Source organism: Anarhichas minor, unplaced genomic scaffold, assembly GCF_050575085.1.
Source record: "Anarhichas minor isolate MPS153535 unplaced genomic scaffold, ASM5057508v1 ptg000003l, whole genome shotgun sequence".
Classification (NCBI taxonomy): domain Eukaryota; kingdom Metazoa; phylum Chordata; class Actinopteri; order Perciformes; family Anarhichadidae; genus Anarhichas; species Anarhichas minor.
In genome coordinates, this window is record NW_027466449.1 from 8,953,473 (window position 1) to 8,974,309 (window position 20,837).

Below are 20,837 nucleotides of genomic sequence, written 5' to 3' on the forward strand. Positions count from 1 at the left end.
GTGTGGCTGGGCTCCACTGCCTTGGGCTAAGTAATTAGTCTCTGGCTGAGGTATTTTCCTCTCGTGCTGCCCAATGATTGGTTTTCCAGGTCACGACCTTGCAGCTGTGTGACGCATCTTTTCATTCCACATACTGTCATCAACTTTAGCAATCTTGTCCAGCAATCTTGTCCAGGTAGTGCCACGTGGTGCCTTGAACGCTCATGCCTTTGTAGCATTTGAAAGTGATGCATGACTCAACGGAGATGGTGTTGATTTACAGTTTGGCAAAGCTGGGGAATCAGCGGGTTGAAGGGAACCTTCTTAGAGCAGGGGGACGCTGCAGCAAGCCACATGAGGCCGTTTTACAAAGTCTGTTCTCATAAACATCCTCCTTGGTGCAAACTGTACAAGGCATGAATGATAAAAGGATATCCAACAACTGCTTTGTTTATGCCAGTGTGTATTAATACAGTATGTTCAGTGTCTGGAAATATGAACCATATTGTGTCTGTCATTTCTGTGGTATTTGCTTCAATAGTTTGGAATACCTTTGTCATTATTTGGCTGGTACATGTGAGCAGAACTGTCTCCAACTCATCAGGGCATCTCCCATGTGCATTTGTGAGATTCTTTTTTTTCTGCCCTGCACACTAAAGAGGAAAACAGCTTACTGTCCTGTGTACGTCAAAGTGCGGGGAGCCTCACACAGAACTCAGACTTCCTGTTTTATCAGTACCATATGGATTCCCCCCCCCCCCCCCCCCCCCCACTTTGATGTGGGATGTACGCTTGCATGTAAAATCCAGTGCACCATTTCATCTAACATTTCCTATTCCAGGCCTTCACCCGAAAAATGTGACTGAAATTTCTAACTTTTACACAATTTATGGAGCAGAAACCGCAAAACCATATGACAAACAAACAACATTCGGAGGATGTCTAAGCACTGTTCACTGAAAGCCACGGGAGCATCTCACAAGCTCGTAAGGCGGTGCGTGTGTGCGCATTTGTTATTTTGCATACAGTATTTGTGTGAGGGGGTCGGAGGGATAGCCAGACAGATTGTGATCCAGCGCTGAAGTAATCCCATAAGTCAAAAGGTTCTTTCTAAACCGCTCTGACCCCTGTGCTCCTACGCTGCAGTGTTTACGCTGGCTCCACTGGCATTAAACACAAGCCACATATTTTTAACATTAGGATCCTCCAGGCTCACCCTGGGCCATGTAAATAGTGAGCGGCCAGTCAGCCGGGATCAATCAACTCACTGCCTGTTTGGACCAGCTCCATATGTGTGTGTGAGTGTGTAGGCGTGCATGTGTACGATTGTGTTTATTGAAACCAAAAGATATCATTCGAAAGTCTAAAACGATGGCTTTCTCCATCTCCCAAAACTATTTTTGAGATACCCGTGCACATATATCACATACAGTATAATCACAATAGGATGTATGTGAAAATCTGAAGCCTGTCTTATATACCATAGTTATATTTAAATGTGGTGGTGTAAAAGTAAGGTATAGTGGAAAAGAAGCATAAACAAAAATACTCAAGTAGAAGTTTCTTAAAATACAATACTAGAGTATATGTAGACATTACTATAGTTTCTCTCTACCGCTGCCATATAGACTAACAAGTACTCTTGGTTTGTTGGAAAATAACTGAAAAGTGAGACAAGATAAATTTCTCTCATGCATCAGAGTTTCTATTTCGGATGGGAACGGTGACATCCTGTGACATCCTGATATTTCTCATCTGCCTGTCCGTTGTCTTTGATTTGTGGTCTATGCAGACAACACTGCCCTCTTCTGGTTGTTATATGCTACACTCTGAGGATTTCAATGCAAGTAAATCTAGAAGACCCAAGTGCCACAAAAGATTAAATAAAAAACTAGATGTTTCATCTTTGCAAACATAATCATGATTCACTTCTCCGATGTTTATATATATATATATATATATATATATATCCAGGACATCTTTTTCTCATAACAAGGTTGTAAAATTAAACATGTTAAACTAAACACCAATAAACTTGTTAGTATTCCAACAACGTACCAGCAAGGTGGGTTTTACAGAACATTGGAGATAAGTCACTGACATTCCAATTTCAACACCTCAGTAACCTTCTGAGTGTTTGTGAGAGAGCAGGTGTGTGTATTCATACACATCAATGCAAACTATTCATACAAACATCCTTACATGCATTCATACATGCGCATGCATGGCACGTGTGTCTGAGGAAGAAACTGTTTGCATGTGTTAACATCCCCCATTAAGGATCCATGTTGAAGGGCTATACGGTCAAAAAAAGTGTATATATATATATATATATATTTTTTTTTTATAAACGGAGGTGTGAAATGCCACACATTCCAATGTATGGCAAGTCTAAACTCTTAGAGTTAAACATGATGAGTGTGTGTGTACGAGATAAGGTCAGACAAAGGTAAATTCTGTATGCCTGTGAGAGCAGTGGTTGTCTATGAGTTTTGACAGGAGTGAGTACTTTACTCACTATTTTACTACTTGTTCTAACTGGTAACTGTATGTCAGTATAAAAAGAAAGCTTTACATATACTATATGTCCAATGGGCCATCTCAAGGATAGCAAATTTGTTACATTTTTGTTTTCTTGTCAGTAACCAGTTTCAGTAAAATATGGATCCCACAACATATAATTCACTGCTGCACATAAAAGGCTAAATCGTGAAGCAATGTGTTTAAGTTAAGTCTTTTGTCTGTATTTGTGTGTTACAGAACTGAAGCTCAGGGGGTCCAGATGGCAGGCATGAGGGGCCCGGCCTGCACTGGAGTCTGGCTCTAGAGTCCACAGGGGCTCCCACTTCAACTGGACACATTCCACAGGTAGGCTACACATAAACACTCAGCACAGCAACAAACAAAACAAGTCATGTTCTGTTACGAGGAACAAAGACGTCCCTGTGATGCAGAAAATGGACAAAAGGATTCAGCAGCTAATTTAGTTGTAACGAATACTCTTGTGATCATCAAAAACACGTGCTTTAAGTAAAAGACATCAACAGTAACAAACAATTACAAACCGCCAGGGAGAAATGTGCCCAAAACAAGTTGAGCCCATGCAGACGTAAACAAATGTATTTATTAGGACATTCACAGCAAGTCATTCACTTATTACGAATTGACTCTTGACCAGCACCAGCACCAACCAGCCAGCCAGCCAGGCTCAACTGAGAAATAACCAACAACGATGCAGCTGCATCTTATTGGCATCGCCAAGCAAACACAACCTGGCAACACATGCAATGTCACTGACCGGCTGTGAGTGAAAACACAAGAAGTGCAGCAGCAGGTACTTAGGTTAGGCCCCGGCATAATGGTGAGTGGAAATCCGACGAAGAGTCCCCTGACGGACACTGCCTCGGTCCGACAGCAAATCCAGGAAACTTCCCAGGGTTTTTATCCTGGTATCAAGTAATCCAATACGAGAAGCAGGACTGTGTCAGGCCATGAATGTAGGCTCAAACCAACAGACATTGATAGTAACAGGTTGTAATGCCCGCGCTGTGCACCTGCATGAACATGATTGGATGTCAGTAGTGTCTTAGTCGATGTGTGAATGAGCCAATCATTGAGACGCATATTGAAAACACCTGATGCTAATCAGCCAGTACAAGCACGACTGGATAAAGATAAATGACAGAGCCATAAGAAATGCCATCAAATTGCTTATTGTACCTGACAAAGTGTCAAAAATGTATATAGCAAATCCTCACATTTGAGCTTCCAAAAATGTTTGATATACTCACTTTTTAGTCAATGCGTAAAAACATAAACAAAAAAAACAAAAAACATTAAGATTTAGAGACAAATATATATTTTTTCTCCTTTCAATGTAAGCAAGACATATAGGCACAATATCTGAACTTTTTCTCCCCCTTGTGCTTGGCTCAGGACGTGTGCCCATGAGGTCGTCACCACTGGTCCTGCTCCTCCTGATCGGCGTCCAGGCTGTACAGAACATGGGAGGTGGATTGGCCCGGTGCGCCGGGGCAGCCAACCACAAAGTCGGACAGCAGACGGCAGCCAATCACAGAGCAGGACAGCAGCAGACCACAGCGGGGGACCACCTCTCTGAACACCATTCTTCACAAGAGCATCATAGGACCAGCCACCACAGGACCAAGAGGCCCCATCGGGCAGCTTCATACACCCAGGATAGGAGCCCTGTCGTCAGGCAATCTACGTCAGACTCCCCCTCAGACCCCTTCAACCCAGTAGTGGACCCCAAGCTCTTCTCCAAGAGACGTTACCGCTCCTCGCCCCGTGTTGTCTTCAGCGAGGTGGCCCCATCACATGATGCCCTGGAAGGTGAGGGCTATGACATTGAAGGGGTGAGTGGGGTGAGGGTAAGGCGCAGAGCAGGGTCGCATACCATGCACCGAGGAGAGTACTCAGTATGTGACAGCATGAATACCTGGGTGGGCAACCTGACACAAGCCACAGACATAGCTGGGTATGAGGTGACAGTGCTGCCCAACGTTACAATCAACAACGTGGTGAAGAAACAGTTCTTCTACCAGACTACATGCCGGTCCCCAACGCACAGAGGCTCCGGGACTGCAAACGGGGGAAGGCCAGGTGGACGGGGTGGCAAACAGGGCACCAGATCAGGCACCTCGGGCTGTCTCGGCATCGACAGTCGCCACTGGAACTCCTACTGCACCAACACACACATATTCGTGAGCGCCCTGACCATCTTCAAGGAACGGACAGCCTGGCGTTTCATCCGCATCAATGCTGCATGTGTGTGTGTTCTCAGCAGGAAGTCTTGGGCGGGACGACTGGGGCACTGACTGGGGACCGACGACTCCTGACCACTGAACTATGAACCAAGCACACACATTTCTACTAAACAGCCACTGCAGCTTTATTGCCAATACTGTAATCCTCTTCCCCACCTCCAAACATACACACACACTTACACACACACACACACACACACACACACACACACACACACACACACACACACACACACAGAAACAGCTTCATTTATCCAACCCTCTGGCCCCTGACCCTACCTCAGTCTGAGAAGTCCTGGTTGTTTTAAGTTATGAGGACTGCATGTCATATTTATAGTTTATACAGTCAAATATGAAAATATACTGTATACAGTATGTGTATATATACAAAATGAATTCAAGCTTTTAATGTTGTTGTTATTGTTGTGTTGTTCATCCTGTTATTTATTAAACACCTCAGTACTTGCCTGGTTTCTTGTGTCAGTTTAATGTTGATGTTCATATTTTGGTCTTATTCATATTTTCATATTAATAATGAATTAAATGACCATTTGAAATATGAAAAAGGGTCGGTCGCAGTGACAGTGAAAAGGTCTGATAGAGCCACTGTACAATACCTGAGCACCAAACAGCGTAAACAAAGTTAGCTACTAGCTGGTGAACATAGTGGAGCATTTAGCAGCTAAAGAGCCACATATTTCCCCAAAGTAGAGAGTAGAGTATTGGACTTACATTCATCAGAGACACAAATCAAGTTAATGCCAAGGCTGCTCTGTGTCTGCTCAATGTGTAAATGGGCAACTGCTTGTTCACAAGCTCTCCATGTCAACCTGATGAGGTGATAATATGTGATTGTGTTTCACGACCCCAAGAAACCAAAACAAAAAGGACTTTAAAGAATTGCACCAGAATACTAGCTAGTTAGTTATCTCTCAAGGGTTGCAAGTTTGCTTTTTAACATTTAACAAACACAAAAGGTTGTCAAATCTCACATAGGTGTTGAATTGGGTTGAGAACTGGTGACCAAATCCGGGTGAAAACACCTCCGCATCACTCCGCTGTTCTCCGCCAAAAATGCACTCTTCCAGGCCCAGTTATCAAGGCTGCTATACCTCCGCTAAGGGCTGTGAGCATATGATTCACATATTTATATATATATATATATATATATACTCCACTAGAGCGTCCCATTGACAACAATTAGCTGTGGGCCTCTATTGACTCCCTTTTAGTGGTAATTTAATAATCAACAGTACATTTAGGAACATGCACAAAATATGCCAATTCTAACACCAGGCTCCTCTGTATGACAGCAGAAGCTCTCACAAACCAACTGACACAGTGAATATGAGGCTCTCAGGGTCTCGTCTTTACCAACACACAATTCATCTCAGTTATATATCATATACATATTTTGGATGTCTGTGACAGGTTTCACAAGAATATGCTACCCTCTTGTGGTGAAGTTGAAAACTATACCTTATACATGTTGAAATGAACCGAAGACGAGGACTGATAAGACTGACAGAGCTCTCTCTCTCTCTCTCTCTCTCTCTCTCTCTCTCTCTCTCTCACACACATCATCACATTCCCCAGGTTCCTGGCTGTGCTCTCACCTTCACTAATGCTGCAGCTGAAGATGAAGCAAAATCTGCCTCCCATCTCTTATACTTTCTAAATTGTTTGCAGGTCAAGTAGGCAAACAGGGGCGTGGATATATAAACAGTGAATGCATAGCACTCACTGTCAAAGAGCCTTCAAACAAGTCACAGCTTCTCATTTGGAAAACCCTGCATTTGTACCACTCAGCTCTAAATGAACCAAGAGCACAACTGCTCAGACGACTTTCACTGAAAATAAATTGCCACACAGTCAATGTTTGCAGTGTGACCAGTAGATGGTGGTATGCTGCCACAGATAGAAACCTCTTCCACAGCTAAAGGCTCCTGCCACTTTGTTGTTGTATTAAGTAATCAAAGCAAAATGATCAAGGCATTATCAATATTATTTTCAACAACTAATATAGCGTAACAATTCTATTAAATTCCCCTCCTGACATAGTGAGACTATCACCGACCCTCGCAGCCAAAGGATATCGCAGTCTGTCATCAACAATGACCACAGAGCCGGGGAAAAGGGTCCAGGCCCTGACGGATGTATCAGACAAACAACACAATAACAAGAGCTGTTACTGATGCCACCCATTCGAGAGAGGAGTAAAACCAGGACTTTATTCAAATTCTTAACATGCTTAGAGTAGTAAATTTGTCCGGGTCACTAGTAAGAGCAGAGCTACCACGCCAGCCCCAAGATGAACCTGTTTAAACATCATGTTGAGCTGTAATTCAATCCAGGCAGCCGTTTACTGGCTTTCTTCATGGGGGTTATGACCTGCAGCAATTTTTCTTGTTCACATATGTTTGGAGCCACATAGCAACTGAGCCACCGGCGGCCAACAACAACCAACAAGCGGGGACACAGTGCTCTTGTCCCAGTCTTATCTGCCTTTCCTTTTATGGCACTGCTATGTTTAACGTCCTAACTAAACCTCATCTGTTTTCCCTCTGTCCCGCACAATTCCCTCAACAAGTGTCACAGCACAAACTTTGCTGTTCTGAGAGTCTAAGACGGCTCGGTTCATGTGTGTGAAAAGAGCCACATGTTGATGATTATTCACGTAAATTCATCATCTAAGCGTTTACACTAGTCCTTCTCTCCTTCTCTCTCTCTCTCTCTCTCTCTGTCGTGTCATTCCTGTCTGACTCTTTCTTCCCTCTAGCATTAAGCTTGCCAGCCCATTTTTTTCCTCTATATGGACATTTTCTAACCAGTGCCTAATTACCCGGTGATAAAATGAACTACTCTTTGGACGTTCCCCCTGCTCTCCATGGTTGTGGGGAAAATATTTATGTTGAACATGGCGTTGCTGCTGAGTTTCATGCTCCCAGTCACTGATGACACTGAGGGAAGACATCAGGGGCTACTCTTTCCATTCCACTAATAGTAGAATTAGGTTGTACTTAGCTGATGCTTTGCACAAGGTCGGGCAATGTATTTAAGAATAAGAGGTCAATTGTGCTTCAAATTAAGTGAAATGTAAATAATTCAAATGAGCGGGTCAAGTGATTTTTAGTGAGCTTTCTTGTAAACTTTGACTTCTGTTGTGATTCAAATTCTGACCTTTTCCAGCGCAGTTACTTATTCGAACCCATTTTCATTCGATTTTTAGAGATTTAGTTGAAAGAGGATGAAAGTGGATGAAAAACTCATCTTTTACTCATCACTCCAGGACTAAATTTAGTGCCACGGGGAGAAAAACAGAAAGAAGTGGAAACTACTGTAGCTCTCAATATTCATCCGTTGAGAATTGGTCAACTCTCTTATTGATGAATGATTAGGCAGCTTGCGTTTTTAAAGTCTTTGACACCTTTATAATGCAACACCGACACCCGGTTTGTAGGAACAGGAAAGGCTTGGGTAAGGTTATTGTTCTGTTTTCAGTTATGAAATGCCTCAACATCTTAAAAGGAAATTGAGTAAATCCTGTTGTCAAATGATGTGATTACAACACAAACCACCTTTCTTCATAGAGGCTGGGCTTTCCCTTGTTTAGATGCTGTCTTTATAACTATTTTCTTTGTGCACGAGTTTCTTTGACTTTGCAGTAGTTCTGGTCATAAAAATAGGCTGGTTTCCATACTTCATATGTGCAGGATGACATTTATTATTATTAGCCTGATATGTCTGATATGCATGCGAAAAATAGGCCACTATACATCACAGTAAAAGAGATGCTATACGTGTATAGGAAACAAATCTCTCAAGGTTTAATGGGTAAACCTACCAAACTTGAACTACTTCTTTATCGTTGCCATGGAAGGTGTGTGAGGATAATGGGAGGGTGTGGTTCTACAAACACATTTTGATGGGAATATACTGATTATGAAACACTTGTTTACTTTACACTTATTATGGGATACATTTACTGTCAGCCAAAGGGATAACGGTATCCTTTGGCAAAGCATAGTTCAACCACAATGCCATAGTATGCAACATTACAAGTTGTATATTCAATATGCATAACATGAACAGAAATTGTGGTTTGTACTAACACTAATAACAACAATCAGCCCTGACAGTAACAAAAGTATGGTGATCTGTTGTTTTCTTCTTGTGTTGCTAATCTCTTTTTTTTCCGGTAAGATTTTACCACTTAAATACAATTCAAATACAAATTGTTGCTAAGTCTTCATCTTGTAGTCTCGGTACCCCCTTCAGCCCCCCTCTGCTTTGTTGAAAGGGGCGGTCTGGAAAGAGTCTGAGATCCTGCGGTGTGTGTGTGTGTGTGTGTGTGTGTGGGAGAGAGAGAGAGAGAGAGAGAGAGAGAGAGAGAGAGAGAGAGAGAGAGAGAGAGAGAGAGAGAGAGAACGCTTTGCGATACACAAGTGTTGAGACCGTTATTGTCACGCTGCGCGGAGCCAACACAACCGTCAGAGCATTTTGCGGGAATAAAGGCAAACAACATCCAGCCAAAATGTCGAAGGTGGAAGGAGGAATGAAATGTGTCAAATACCTTTTGTTCGTGTTCAACTTTATCTTCTGGGTAAGTGCGTGTGAGTGCGTGTGCGTGTGAGTGCGAGGCGATGTTATGCGGGGCGTGCGTAAACGAACACGGAGCAAGTGCAGCAGTGCAGACTACTCGCAGTACTGCACAGCTGGCGTTCACACCCCCACGTGTTATTTCAGTAACGATGCTTAGATTGTTTTCCGTCCTTGCTGTCATCTTCTTGTGTGCTTTATTTAGTTGCTGGCCGTCCGGCGTGGGTTTACCCAGCGTGGTGCGGAAACGGTGACAGCTAGAGGTTCCTAGTTTTGTCTCACCGGGTTCAAATCAGATTTTCCACAGAGGAAAAAAAAACCCGCCCTCGTTTTCCCGGCGAAGCGTGTTTTAGACTGAATGAAAAGACAAAGAGAAGGGGGAGAGATTGAGAGAAAGCAATGGAAAACAAACTCCGCAGTTGGCTCCCTGCGCCACATTAACAAACAGAGCTGATTGATAAAAAAAAAAGGGAAGTTACAACCAGGAGCACAAGATCAGCTCAACTGCTGATCTTTTTTTTAGAAAGCAGCACTTCTGCACTCAGATGGAGGCACAAGAGAGTCACTTTACTCAAGACAACTGTCTGGTGGATGTGAAAGGTGCGCGTGCGTTTGTGTGTCCTGCAGACATGCTTTGCGCATGTCCCTCCTTAATAAACCCTTGCCATCCTTGTTAAGTCCATTCACTGCATACTATAAATGAACATTCTAATTTAAGATCTACACCTAGTTACTGGATAACCTTGTGTGTTTGTGTGTGTATGCGTAAAAGTGCACTTTGGGATATGTTTTGTTCCACTGTTCTCACTCCACTGAGGGGGACGCTCTTTTGTGTGTGTGTGTGTGTGTGAGAGAGAGAGAGTGTGAGAGAGAGAAAGATTTTCCAACAAGCATCTGTGGAGTGGATCAGGCGCTGAGTGCAGCGTGAATGGATCCATTGTGACAGCGGGGACAATAGCAGCATAACTTCAGTGTGCTGCTCCTGCCTGGCGAAGCATCAGGCCTGCCGGAGCCCTTAATGCAGCGACCCCACCGGTCCAATCATCAAGTTATTCTATCTCCTCTTACCGGCTATCCCCACATCCAGGATGGGTGTGGCTGTTGCTGAAATCTGCTTTATTTTTATTTTTTTTCCAGTACATCTGACTGAATGTGGGCACTTGCAGAGACAGAGAGGTGAATTATGAGAGGTGACAGACAGGTGGAAAAAGAGGATGCGTGAGTGCCTGACAGACCTGTTCATGAAAAACAGAGACAGGAAGACAGCAAATGTGAGAGGAGGGAAAAGGGTCATTGGGAGATTGAGAGGGATATTAATGTGCGTGTGTGCGCGCTCACATGGCAAAAGAGGGACAGCTGACCCAGATAAAGATAGAAAGTCAGATCGGTATGAGGATAGCGGGATATTCTGTGGATGTCTGCGTGTGTGTTTTCCATGTCGCACAGAAACACCAATATGGGTGCTCCACTTTTTGGTGCCGACTGCATGCGTGTTCTGCACATTCCCTGCACTTTTTCAGCTGCCAATGAACAGTGGTCACTCTCTGTTCATAATCACTGCATCCCAATCCCCCCCTCTGTTGATGGTGGAGTGAGAGATGATGAGAGAAGAGTGTGTGTGGAGGAGGGGCAGATATGTTTCCCTTCAAATCCCCCCCCCCCCCCTCTCCATGAGCCCTGAGTGGACAGAAGAGCAGAGACAGGCCGGTGGCTCTTCAACACTTACTGTAGTGGGACACGCTGACACTCACACACTTAAAACACAAAATTAAGTTGTGTTTTACCAAAATAGTTGAGAGCGTCATCCAACCATCCTCATTTAGCACAAACAAAACATGCTCATCACTCGATACGTACAAAGTGGCTATGTGTTTATGCATCTCGATGACTCCCTGTCACAGCATGATGTAGTGAGATTCCTGCAGGGCTCCAATGCCAAACCGTCAATGTAATGCAGGCCACACTTGTATATGTTACGCTGATAGCTCCAAATACAACAGCTTACGACGGAACATCAATACCTTGCTGGCTTGTCTGGCCTGTGTTTGTGTGCTGTAGTTCACTGACTGCCCTATTTAGTCAAAAAGCGTGGGAGGTTAGCAGTGAGGGGCAAGCGCTACTTACTAGTGATGTGTGTGAAATATCCCAGTGTTCTTTCTACTAATCAACAACAACCGATATGACACACTTTGGGACTGACCCCTATATTGTCTGTATACCATTCAATTCTTTTGTCCAAGTAAAAAGGTAATTGTTTTTTCCTCATACAGCAATTGTAGAGCCAACATCTTACCTCTCTGGTGAGAGTTCAGAGGGCTGAAATGAGCAACCTCGTCTCCAAAATTACACTCTCAACTAAACAGCATTTTTTAAATTATCTTTCAAAGAAAACATTTTCTCCCGTAATACGGCCGCAGTTTGAAACAGTTTTGGGGCAAGTCCAAGTTCATGTCTTGGACTTTCCCAAATCAAACAGCTGAGATGTTTATTTTCGAGAAAATTAAGATTTGTTTTTAAACAATAAGGTAAGACGGGATTAAAAGATGGATTTATCTATTGTAAGAAAGAATTTCACTATCAAAATTGACACACATGTGTGGATGCTTATTGTGAAGAGGCGTCCAACATTTTGAAGATTTCTGGTAATTATATTATCCCAATATTCAGCCCTACAAACTGTCACGGCTGCTGGAGCAGAACAGGTCGGGAAGGAACCCAAATGCAGACGCAGAGACTCGCAGATTCAGCGATGATATTTTATCGCAACAAAAATAGCTTACAGACTAAGAGTACAAACGTCAGGCAGGAAAGGCGGCAGATAACAAGGGGCGGGTCACAGCAAGACTGACGAGGTGAAAGTCATAAGGGCGGGGGCGGACTACAACGGGAAACAAACTAAAACAAAAACCCTAGCACCACGACACAAACACACTGGTCTGTGTTGTGGAGGTTGATGTGTGCCACCACACTCCCCCACCCTCGCCCTGTGGCAGAGTACAATAGGATTTACTCCACCCATAATGATCCCCCTCCTATTTACACTTTCCCTCTGCCTATCTTTTTTTAATGTGCTCTTGCATATGTTTTCCTAAACATATGCCAGACAGATGTTTTGCTTTTGTAGACTGCTTTTTAGTTTTTTCCTGAAAATAAGGTCTAACCTAGAAAGTGGATAATGGCTCAGACTGTCTCTGACCAAGACCACAGTCCTGTGTCAGCTCAGCCCCTGTTTCATGGAAATTCCCCTCACAAAAACACTATTTAACTGCCCTGTTAAAAAAGTAGGCCTTGTTACTGTAAAAGAACCTCAATAAAGCTGCAACAGTGAGATTTCCGTCCCTGTCTAGAAATATCCAGTCACATAAACTATCTTCCAATATAGCATAGAGAGAGGCTGTAAGGTAACTCCGCGATTCTAACTTCCATCTGCGTTTTAGAGACACATACGCTATACAGGGCCTGTATAGGCCACAGGTTGGAGTTTCAACTTTGTCTCTGAATAAGATGCTTCTGTCTTCCATGTCCGCAGGCAAAGAAGAAAGATGATGGCTCGTCTGACGACTTACACTCTCTTTTCCTTTCTCTCTTCCCCTCTTTCATTCTCTCTTTCATTGTGTCCGTCTGTTTCCCTCCTATTGTGCGCCAAAACGTATAGTCACAGGGAGACAGTGGGTCTTTGTCCTTTGGGTGAGGTTTGGAGGGAGGGGGGGGGGGGCTAGATTAGGTGGGGTAGAGGAGGGGTATACATGGAGATAAATCAGGGGGCGGGCTGGTAGATTTGAGAGGCAGGGGGGCCGAGAGAAGGGAGGGGAGGGGTGTGTCTGGTGTCAGACGGGGTAATGATGGCAGATGAAGTGGTGGGGGGTAAAGCAGGGGGTATGTAAGCAGTGAGGGGGTTAATGGGACCTTTTGGGATGAGTGCCAGAGTTGAGAGCGTGTCAGCTACTGCCTGCAGTGTTGGATGCCTTTTTCTAAAATGAGAACTTTCAGCGTGGTAGCCGTTCAATGCATCTGGTTTTGAAAAGGCTTTTAAATGGCGCCGTCATAGTAATGAGGTTCGGCTGAGCTCTGAGCTCTTTGCAATTGTGAAACAGCCATCTGCTCCTCCTACACCACTAACACGACTTTAGCCTGGGGACAACAGCAACACTTAGCGCTGTGTGCATATCCACACGATTCAGTGGGCAGCAGTCCTCGCCTCACACCTCCAACCACGCCATCGCACCATCGGGTGCTCCGACAAATACCGGGGTTAAATAGATCCAGAGCCCCTCATACGCACTAATCCAGCCTGGTTCAGTAAGTCTACATATCTGCAGCCTTCACTTTAATGTGCTTTATCACTTTGGACCTGCTAATCCTGAAACCCCAAGAGCTCAGCTGTCCCATACATCACCACGCATGATGCTAAATCCTTAGTTTTGGAGGAAGCCTGCTTCCCAACACCTGTCTTATTCCGATGCTTTACAGCTAAGCTACTGGCTTTACTTCAGACCAACACTATAAAATATAACTTGAGGACCTGGAGTGGAGGAGGAGAGGAGTGTACTGTAGAACATGAGGGCTAGAAGATAAAGACTAAAAGAAGTGAAACTTGTGCAGACTTTTTAAGTGGATTTGAGTGGACGAACGTGGAGCAGTTTGTTTTTGTCTGAACTTTGGAATGGGGTTTGTTTCTCTAAATAAATTCACATAACAGAGCGAGAGGACACAGAAACAAATAGTCACACTACATCAATTCTGATATCTAGGACACAGAGAGACCATGTGACAAGCACTCCTTAATACTCTATTTAGACAAATCATTTTATTTCTCTGCACACACACACACACACTGTGTTGTTTTGAAGCTCGGCTCGGAAGGTTTTTAGACTCCATAATCCTCAGGGGGCATAGGCTCAGTGATCATTAGAACCTCTCAGTATTGATCCATCAGTGGTGCACCCACCACAGTCTCTGTCCTTGAGAGCATCTCAGATCTCTTGAAAACAAAGCGTTTACTTCAAGGTCTTCAACTTTTGACCACTTAAGAGAATAAAGGGTTTTTTGTTGCAGTGAGTTTGCAAGACCATTGCAGGGAGTAGGGTTTTGTTCAATGTATGCTGATGGTGGTTTAGATGAAGGAAACTATGAGCAACATGGAGCCACATTTCCAAACAAACAGCAGAGCCTGTTTAAGCTCAAGGTGCCACACTGCTCCCCACAGCCAAGCGGGTCATTTTCTCCCTACTGGGACGCCAAAAATCACTACGTTTTTGTTTTTTTTCAAAATTACAAAAGTTACATTTCGCTGGGGTCTAGACCACATAAATGATTCACCCATGATACTGACAAGTATTCATACCATTGGTTTGACAAAAAAAAACAACATTCCATTTTAGCCTAACAACTCTCACAGAGATTACGCTCCTGTTGCCGACGTGCAACGGGTGGAGGGTCGGAGTGGAAACTCCACAGCACCATTTGCTTTATGTGGAAAACCCCATTGAGGGAGAGCAAAAGAACAAGCCCTCTGAAGGCCTGAAAAATCATGCACTTACACTCCTGTGATGAATGCTGAAACCAAGAACATTGATTTTCTACTTTACTGACTGTATTGAGGACCGTCTGCAACCATGTGACATTTCAACGTTTATTACATCTGTAGTTGGTATTTATTAGGGTTCAGTTACAATTAAAGCCTGCATGAGTCTCGACAGCGCATGACTGTGGACTGCTTGTCTACAGAGGTCCTGTATTTGTTGTTCAATGTGTTTTGTCTGAAATAAGTGGTCATTATGTAGCTTATTACAAGTCCTTGTCTCTCTTCTCTCTCTGCAGTTGATGGGATCGTTTGTTCTGGCAGTGGGACTGTGGCTGCGCTTCGATCCAGAAACTGTGTCTCTTCTCAATGTTGACAAGGCTCCAGACACTTTCTTCATTGGTGAGTACCATAACACACCTCAGGTCATCTCTACAGTCAATGTACACACAGTGTAGGTGTGTAAGAACATGCTGTAAGTATTGTTGTTGCTGGTGATTATGTATTGTTTCGTTTTTTCAAAGTTTGTGTGTGTCTTTTTCATGTTGCTCAGAAACCACTCTAAATGGGTCACGGAAAGTCGTATCAGCCGTTAGACTTTTACGTTGACTGATATTAGGAATGGAAAATGAAAATCTCCTTATTTTTGCAGCATTGAAAACGTATCACATCATGACACTATTGTATCTTTTCAAATCAATCCATGAACTTTGCAAATAAGTAACATAATACCATTTTTAAATAGTATGCTAGACACACATTAGTACCATAAACATTGCAAAATGTCATGTTGTTTCACTTCTCTGGCTTTAAATATGTGTTTGCCGGTGAATGAAGGTCTGTTTCTATGGATCTTCCTTCCACAGGCCTCCATGCACATCACATACACACAAATACACACATATAAAAGCCCACGCACGCACAGAAATTGTGTTTAAGGGGGAAGTACTGAGTGCGTCTACGCAAGTCAGGCTTGTTGTGTGTGAATGCGAAAGTGTTTGCGAGTGTCATAGTTTGATGGGTGTCTCACTAAGTTTGCCACGCACGGTGAAATGTCAGAATGCAACCTGCTCTCATGCTTTTTTTGTATTATTAGTGCCTGCTTCTTTCGTGCTGGAGATGAGTGTGAATAACAGGAAATGACTGCTCTACATAGAGCTTAAAGGCATGAGAGAAACCACAGGGCTGCTAACCACCTTTCAATCAGACACCCTGCCCAGATGGAAAGAGACGGAGGAGGAGGAGGAGGAGGAGACACTGAGTGTTGGGACAGTTAAAAAAGCATTTGGAAGACGTCACTCATAGAAACAGATGGGGATCCATGGCAAAGATTTGAAGGAAAAACAACATGGGACGTCAATTGAAATGACAAAAAGGGAAAAGAAAGAGGTGCTTAGCTTTCTTGTGTAGGACTATTCTTCCACGTCCTCTCTGTGATCACAGCAATCAGTGTGATACTTATAATGTCCAGACTAAACCATCCTCCTCCTGATGTTTACTGTATTCTCTTCTCTGAAGGTTGTGTAATGTTGGTAAGAGTTTTTTTTCTTACAAAAGCCTGTAGTACCTTCAAGGTATTTCCTGTTTCTGTGCGTTTGTATGGGAACTAAGACTCAGGTGTCTATGTGGTTTGACTGAGGATGGGGGGGGGGGGGGGGGGGGGCTTCTTGAAGTGAGGTCCTCTCAGAGTATAGTGCTGCACATGGCTTTGACATTGAGTGCGCTGTCCCCACAGACACAGCTGAGAGCGCTCAACAGTTGCTATAAGAACACGACAAACAACTTCAGACTAAGCGCCGAAGGGAAAACCAAGTAGAGAAACAGCGTCTCTTTCAGTTTGTGAATGCAGCAGCATCACTTGTCACCAGCTGCGATAAGTTAAAAGCCGATCAACAGGCTAATTGATCGTCAGACACCTCAAAGATGGAGCCAAACAAAGTCCTCCGACCATATTTACTGTTCCTCTCGCTCCCACTGCCTTTCTCTTTACACATCCATGGACCACTACCCTGTCATGTGCACGACTATAAACGACCCTGACACCGGATTTTTGTTTTTCAGTGCACAAACAGAACAGACAGCTCGCAGACCGCAGGGAGAGCAAGTTTAAGGCGGCAGCTAAACTCTCCTTCCTAATAAACAAAACAAATGACGCACCCAACTCAATTATTGTGTCACATCAAGTCTTTTTGTTGACACATCAGGATCCTATAAACGGTCTTCCTCTCCTGTTTCCATCTAAGCACGTATCACCCAGGGGGCTGACGCGTCCTCACTCACCCCATCCTCTGCAGAGCTGTCGCCTGGCAACAGACCCCACCTGTATGAGTGCTGTTTTCCCAATGAGTGGGTTGATGGGAGATCAGGGAGGTCCCACTTAGAGCTTCTCTTGAATAAGGCTGTTGGCAACAAGGCTATTTACAAGGCATCTCAAATGAGGACACAATTAAAAGGCACAATAAGTGGGTCCACTCCTAAAAAAAAAAAAGGATCTAAGCACTAACCACTGAAAGAGCACATGTGAATACCATCGTCACCAGCTAGTCTGCTCAGCAATCTAGAATATAGTGACTTACATTTCTAGCTCTATGCTTCCCTCTGCTGGTGCTTCTATAGATCTTAATTGCCAGATGAACTAGATGGGGAAAGCTGAGCATGTTTTCTCTATGTTGATGAATAGAGTGTATCAAATTAAAAGGTATTCTGATGGTTGTTTACCTCATGACTTTAAAAAATATTTAACTTTATTTCCTGCATTTTTGTTTATAATTGCATCGGTGTCTTTTTCCGTGTTCCTCCAGGTGTCTATATCCTGATAGGTGCTGGCAGTCTGGTGATGTTGGTTGGTTTCTTTGGCTGTTGTGGAGCTGTTCGGGAATCTCAATGCCTGCTGGGTTCAGTGAGTACAAATGCATACGTACCACAAGAGCAAAAGCTTATCTTTAAGTTGACATATATTTCACCTTCCTATTTATTGTCCCTCTTTATTGTTTCTGTGGATTCCTTCAGTTCTTTGCGTGTCTGTTGATCATCTTTGGTGCGGAGTTGGCAGCAGGGGTGTTTGGATTCTTAAACAAGGACAAGGTACATTAAATATTTGATAGCTTAAGTAGTCCATTTAGTTCAATGAATCCTAATGGCACCACATCATGCACTGTCCACTATCACACAGATTATCAAAGACGTTCAGACCTTCTACACAACGACCTACAATGAAAACAATAACAGCACATTGATCATCTCATACCAGAAAGTAGTAAGTATTAAAATAAAACATTTAGAGCAACACTTTTTTCTTAATACATAGAAAATGCATTATGTTTGCTCATACATCATATTATGTTTATCTTTCCACTTTCAGCTGAAATGTTGTGGGACCATAGAAAGCCCCTGTACTGAACCCGCAACAGATACTAAGGTAAGATCTGACACCGGCTCCAGACTCAAGGAGGAAATAAAGTTCCGCCCCTCTAATGAGTCATGGCGTCATACAAATCATCCTGGTTCTTGACAACTTCACACTGCTTGATTCCTCTTATCTTTGGTCTGCAGGACTGTGAGACAGGCATCAAGGAGTTCTTCAACAGTAAACTCTTCATCATTGGATACGTGGGCATCGGCATCGCTGGAGTCATGGTGAGTCAGCATCTGAGAAGACTTGAAAACACACGCAAATACGCACGCATTGCGAGCGAGAACGATTTTGTTCAAACTCCGTTTCGTCCCAACAGATCATTGGGATGATCTTCAGTATGGTGCTCTGCTGTGCCATTCGCAACAGCAGGGAGGTCCTCTAAGCTGGACCCTCGACCTCTACCTCTTCTGCACCCAGCCCCAAAAGACTGTACAGCCTTCAGATCAAATGTCAACCGTAGTCCATCATCCATCCAGGGACCCGGGAAATAGATCATGTTCAAAAATATCCTTTCCACTATGATGCTAAAACCAGCTCTCCAGGCCTGATGTTCCACTATTTTCTCTTTTTTTTAATTATTTGTACTCACAAGCAAAGTAGCACCCTCTACCTTCTAGAACATTCTGATAAGACCAAAACAGCAGGATCAGTGTGATTTCTGATGTTGACCTGACAATCTGTCAAATTGTTTTCCTCCTCATGGCCATTTGGTCACCATTATAAATTTTAACCCACATACTGTCGCAGTAGTGTCAATTATTTTTCACACAGCCTTGACACTGACCCCTCGACTGTGGGAAACTTTAGCCCCGAGAGAGCAAACCCGAGAGGTAAAAGCAATGTTGTGTTACATGAGATCACAGCCTTTAAAAAAAAAAAAAAAAAAAGGTTGGCTGGAATCTCGTAGTGAATCCTGATTGGTGGAATCAGAGTGGGGTGTCGAGAGGGAATGGCCAGTGAATGTTTCGGGAATGCATCCATCATGCAGCCCCTGTGCCCTCACTCACACACATACAGTATACACTCTCTGTGTGAACTTAACAATCAACATAGATTTTTCTCTACAAGAAAAATCGGCAATTATTCACTGTGTTGTCGAGGATTAGCTTAGTTTAGCTGTAGTTCATATTTACTTCACAGACATGAGAGTGGTATTGATCTTCTCATCTCACTCTTGGCAAGAATGTGAATATACATTTTTCCCAACTCTTCCTTACGTTTTAGTCCATTTACAACAAACCGTGCATTCTATATTTTTCAAACAATGCAGGTATGTGGTGGATTTCACAACTCAAGCCAAGAGTCAAAAGCTGCCTGGAGCAGAAATGTGAATCCAAAAATCGAAAGCGCAAACCAGCTGAACTAAAACCCAAATTTTATTTTTCGTCCCGAAGGAAAAGCTCCTCTTATATGAGTGCTCTCTTACAGAAGAGAGTATCCTTGAGTCTATGTTGACTGTACGTCAAGATCATGTGGACGCATGTGGATGTTTACAGGCTAAATATAGGCTAGCCAGTCAACTGAGAATAGGCACTGGGGCTGGGAAATTGGGTTATTCAAACCAGTAGAATCTCTCCCCACCTCCCATCTTTCCCCCCCCTCTGTGCCTTAAAAGTACACCACCCACGACAAAACAAAAGCTGAGAAATAACCCCTGTATTCCTCTCATCTCTTCAACCTCAGCAGACAAAAAGGTTTGGACAGAAATGCCCGACTTCCAATAACTTGTATTTACCCAGGTTCACTCAGGCCACTGTTAATTCTGCAGGGTTTATTACAGGACTGTGGTATGTAAATATATATGTGACTTTTCTTGTAGTTGTACGTTATTTGTGGATGATTTGATAGTCACTATTTAACAAGCTGTGTGTAGATATGAGCTTGTAGTAGTTGTATGATGTTCATGTAGTCATGACAGTGTTTGCGATAGTCAAAGCAAATCCACACAACTAACAGCTTCTTAATGTGCCTTTCTTTAATAACGAGCTATTTGAACAACGGGCTGTCAGAACGTAGCAAAAGTGTACATATGTTTGTAGAGTTGGACTGCAAGGAATTGTCACGCACATTCGACTTGCCGTTATTGTTTTGGTGTGTGACACTTCTTCTCTGCCAAGAGATGGTGAAAGCAACAACTTCTCTGCCAACTATTTCAAAAGCCTCTTGGTCATTTTAGAACATTTCAGTGTAATGTGACACAAAAAAGGCTTTTTTTTTTTTTTCACTCCAGAAGGCGGCGTTTACTCTGAGTGACACAACAGAGTCACTCGACTGTTACTTCACAGGCTCTGTGAGGTTCAAATAGGATGAACTAGGAACAGCTAAGTGTGCCTCAATCCACAAAGCTGTTGCTGTTTCTCAGTTGTACTTGTTTGAACAAATCTGGAGATGTAATGTACTGTGCACATAAAAAGACACCGTGTACACAGCCGAGCCTTTCGTAGTTGATTGTGTGTTAATTTATTTTGATACCATTCCAGGCTTCTCAGGAAGATAGTTGTTTGAAGTTTAATAAAGCTTTTAAAGTTTACATTGT

At 43.3% G+C, this 20,837-nt stretch overlaps 2 protein-coding genes across 2 annotated transcripts; both read left to right on the top strand.

Annotated features, from left to right (window-relative positions):
* Positions 1–2,730: 2,730 nt before the first annotated feature.
* Positions 2,731–4,817, top strand: ngfa (nerve growth factor a (beta polypeptide)). The gene is made up of 3 exons (XM_076091325.1): positions 2,731–2,847; position 3,416; positions 3,916–4,817. The coding sequence occupies exon 3, from the start codon at positions 3,927–3,929 to the stop codon at positions 4,815–4,817; it is 891 nt and encodes a 296-aa protein (XP_075947440.1). The 5' UTR covers positions 2,731–2,847; position 3,416; positions 3,916–3,926.
* A 4,306-nt stretch (positions 4,818–9,123) lies between these two features.
* Positions 9,124–20,831, top strand: LOC142955174 (CD9 antigen-like). Its single transcript, XM_076096618.1, has 8 exons — positions 9,124–9,369; positions 15,186–15,288; positions 17,688–17,785; positions 17,896–17,970; positions 18,059–18,142; positions 18,248–18,304; positions 18,439–18,522; positions 18,618–20,831. The coding sequence occupies exons 1-8, from the start codon at positions 9,301–9,303 to the stop codon at positions 18,681–18,683; spliced, it is 636 nt and encodes a 211-aa protein (XP_075952733.1). The 5' UTR covers positions 9,124–9,300; the 3' UTR covers positions 18,684–20,831.
* The last annotated feature ends 6 nt before the right edge of the window (positions 20,832–20,837 follow it).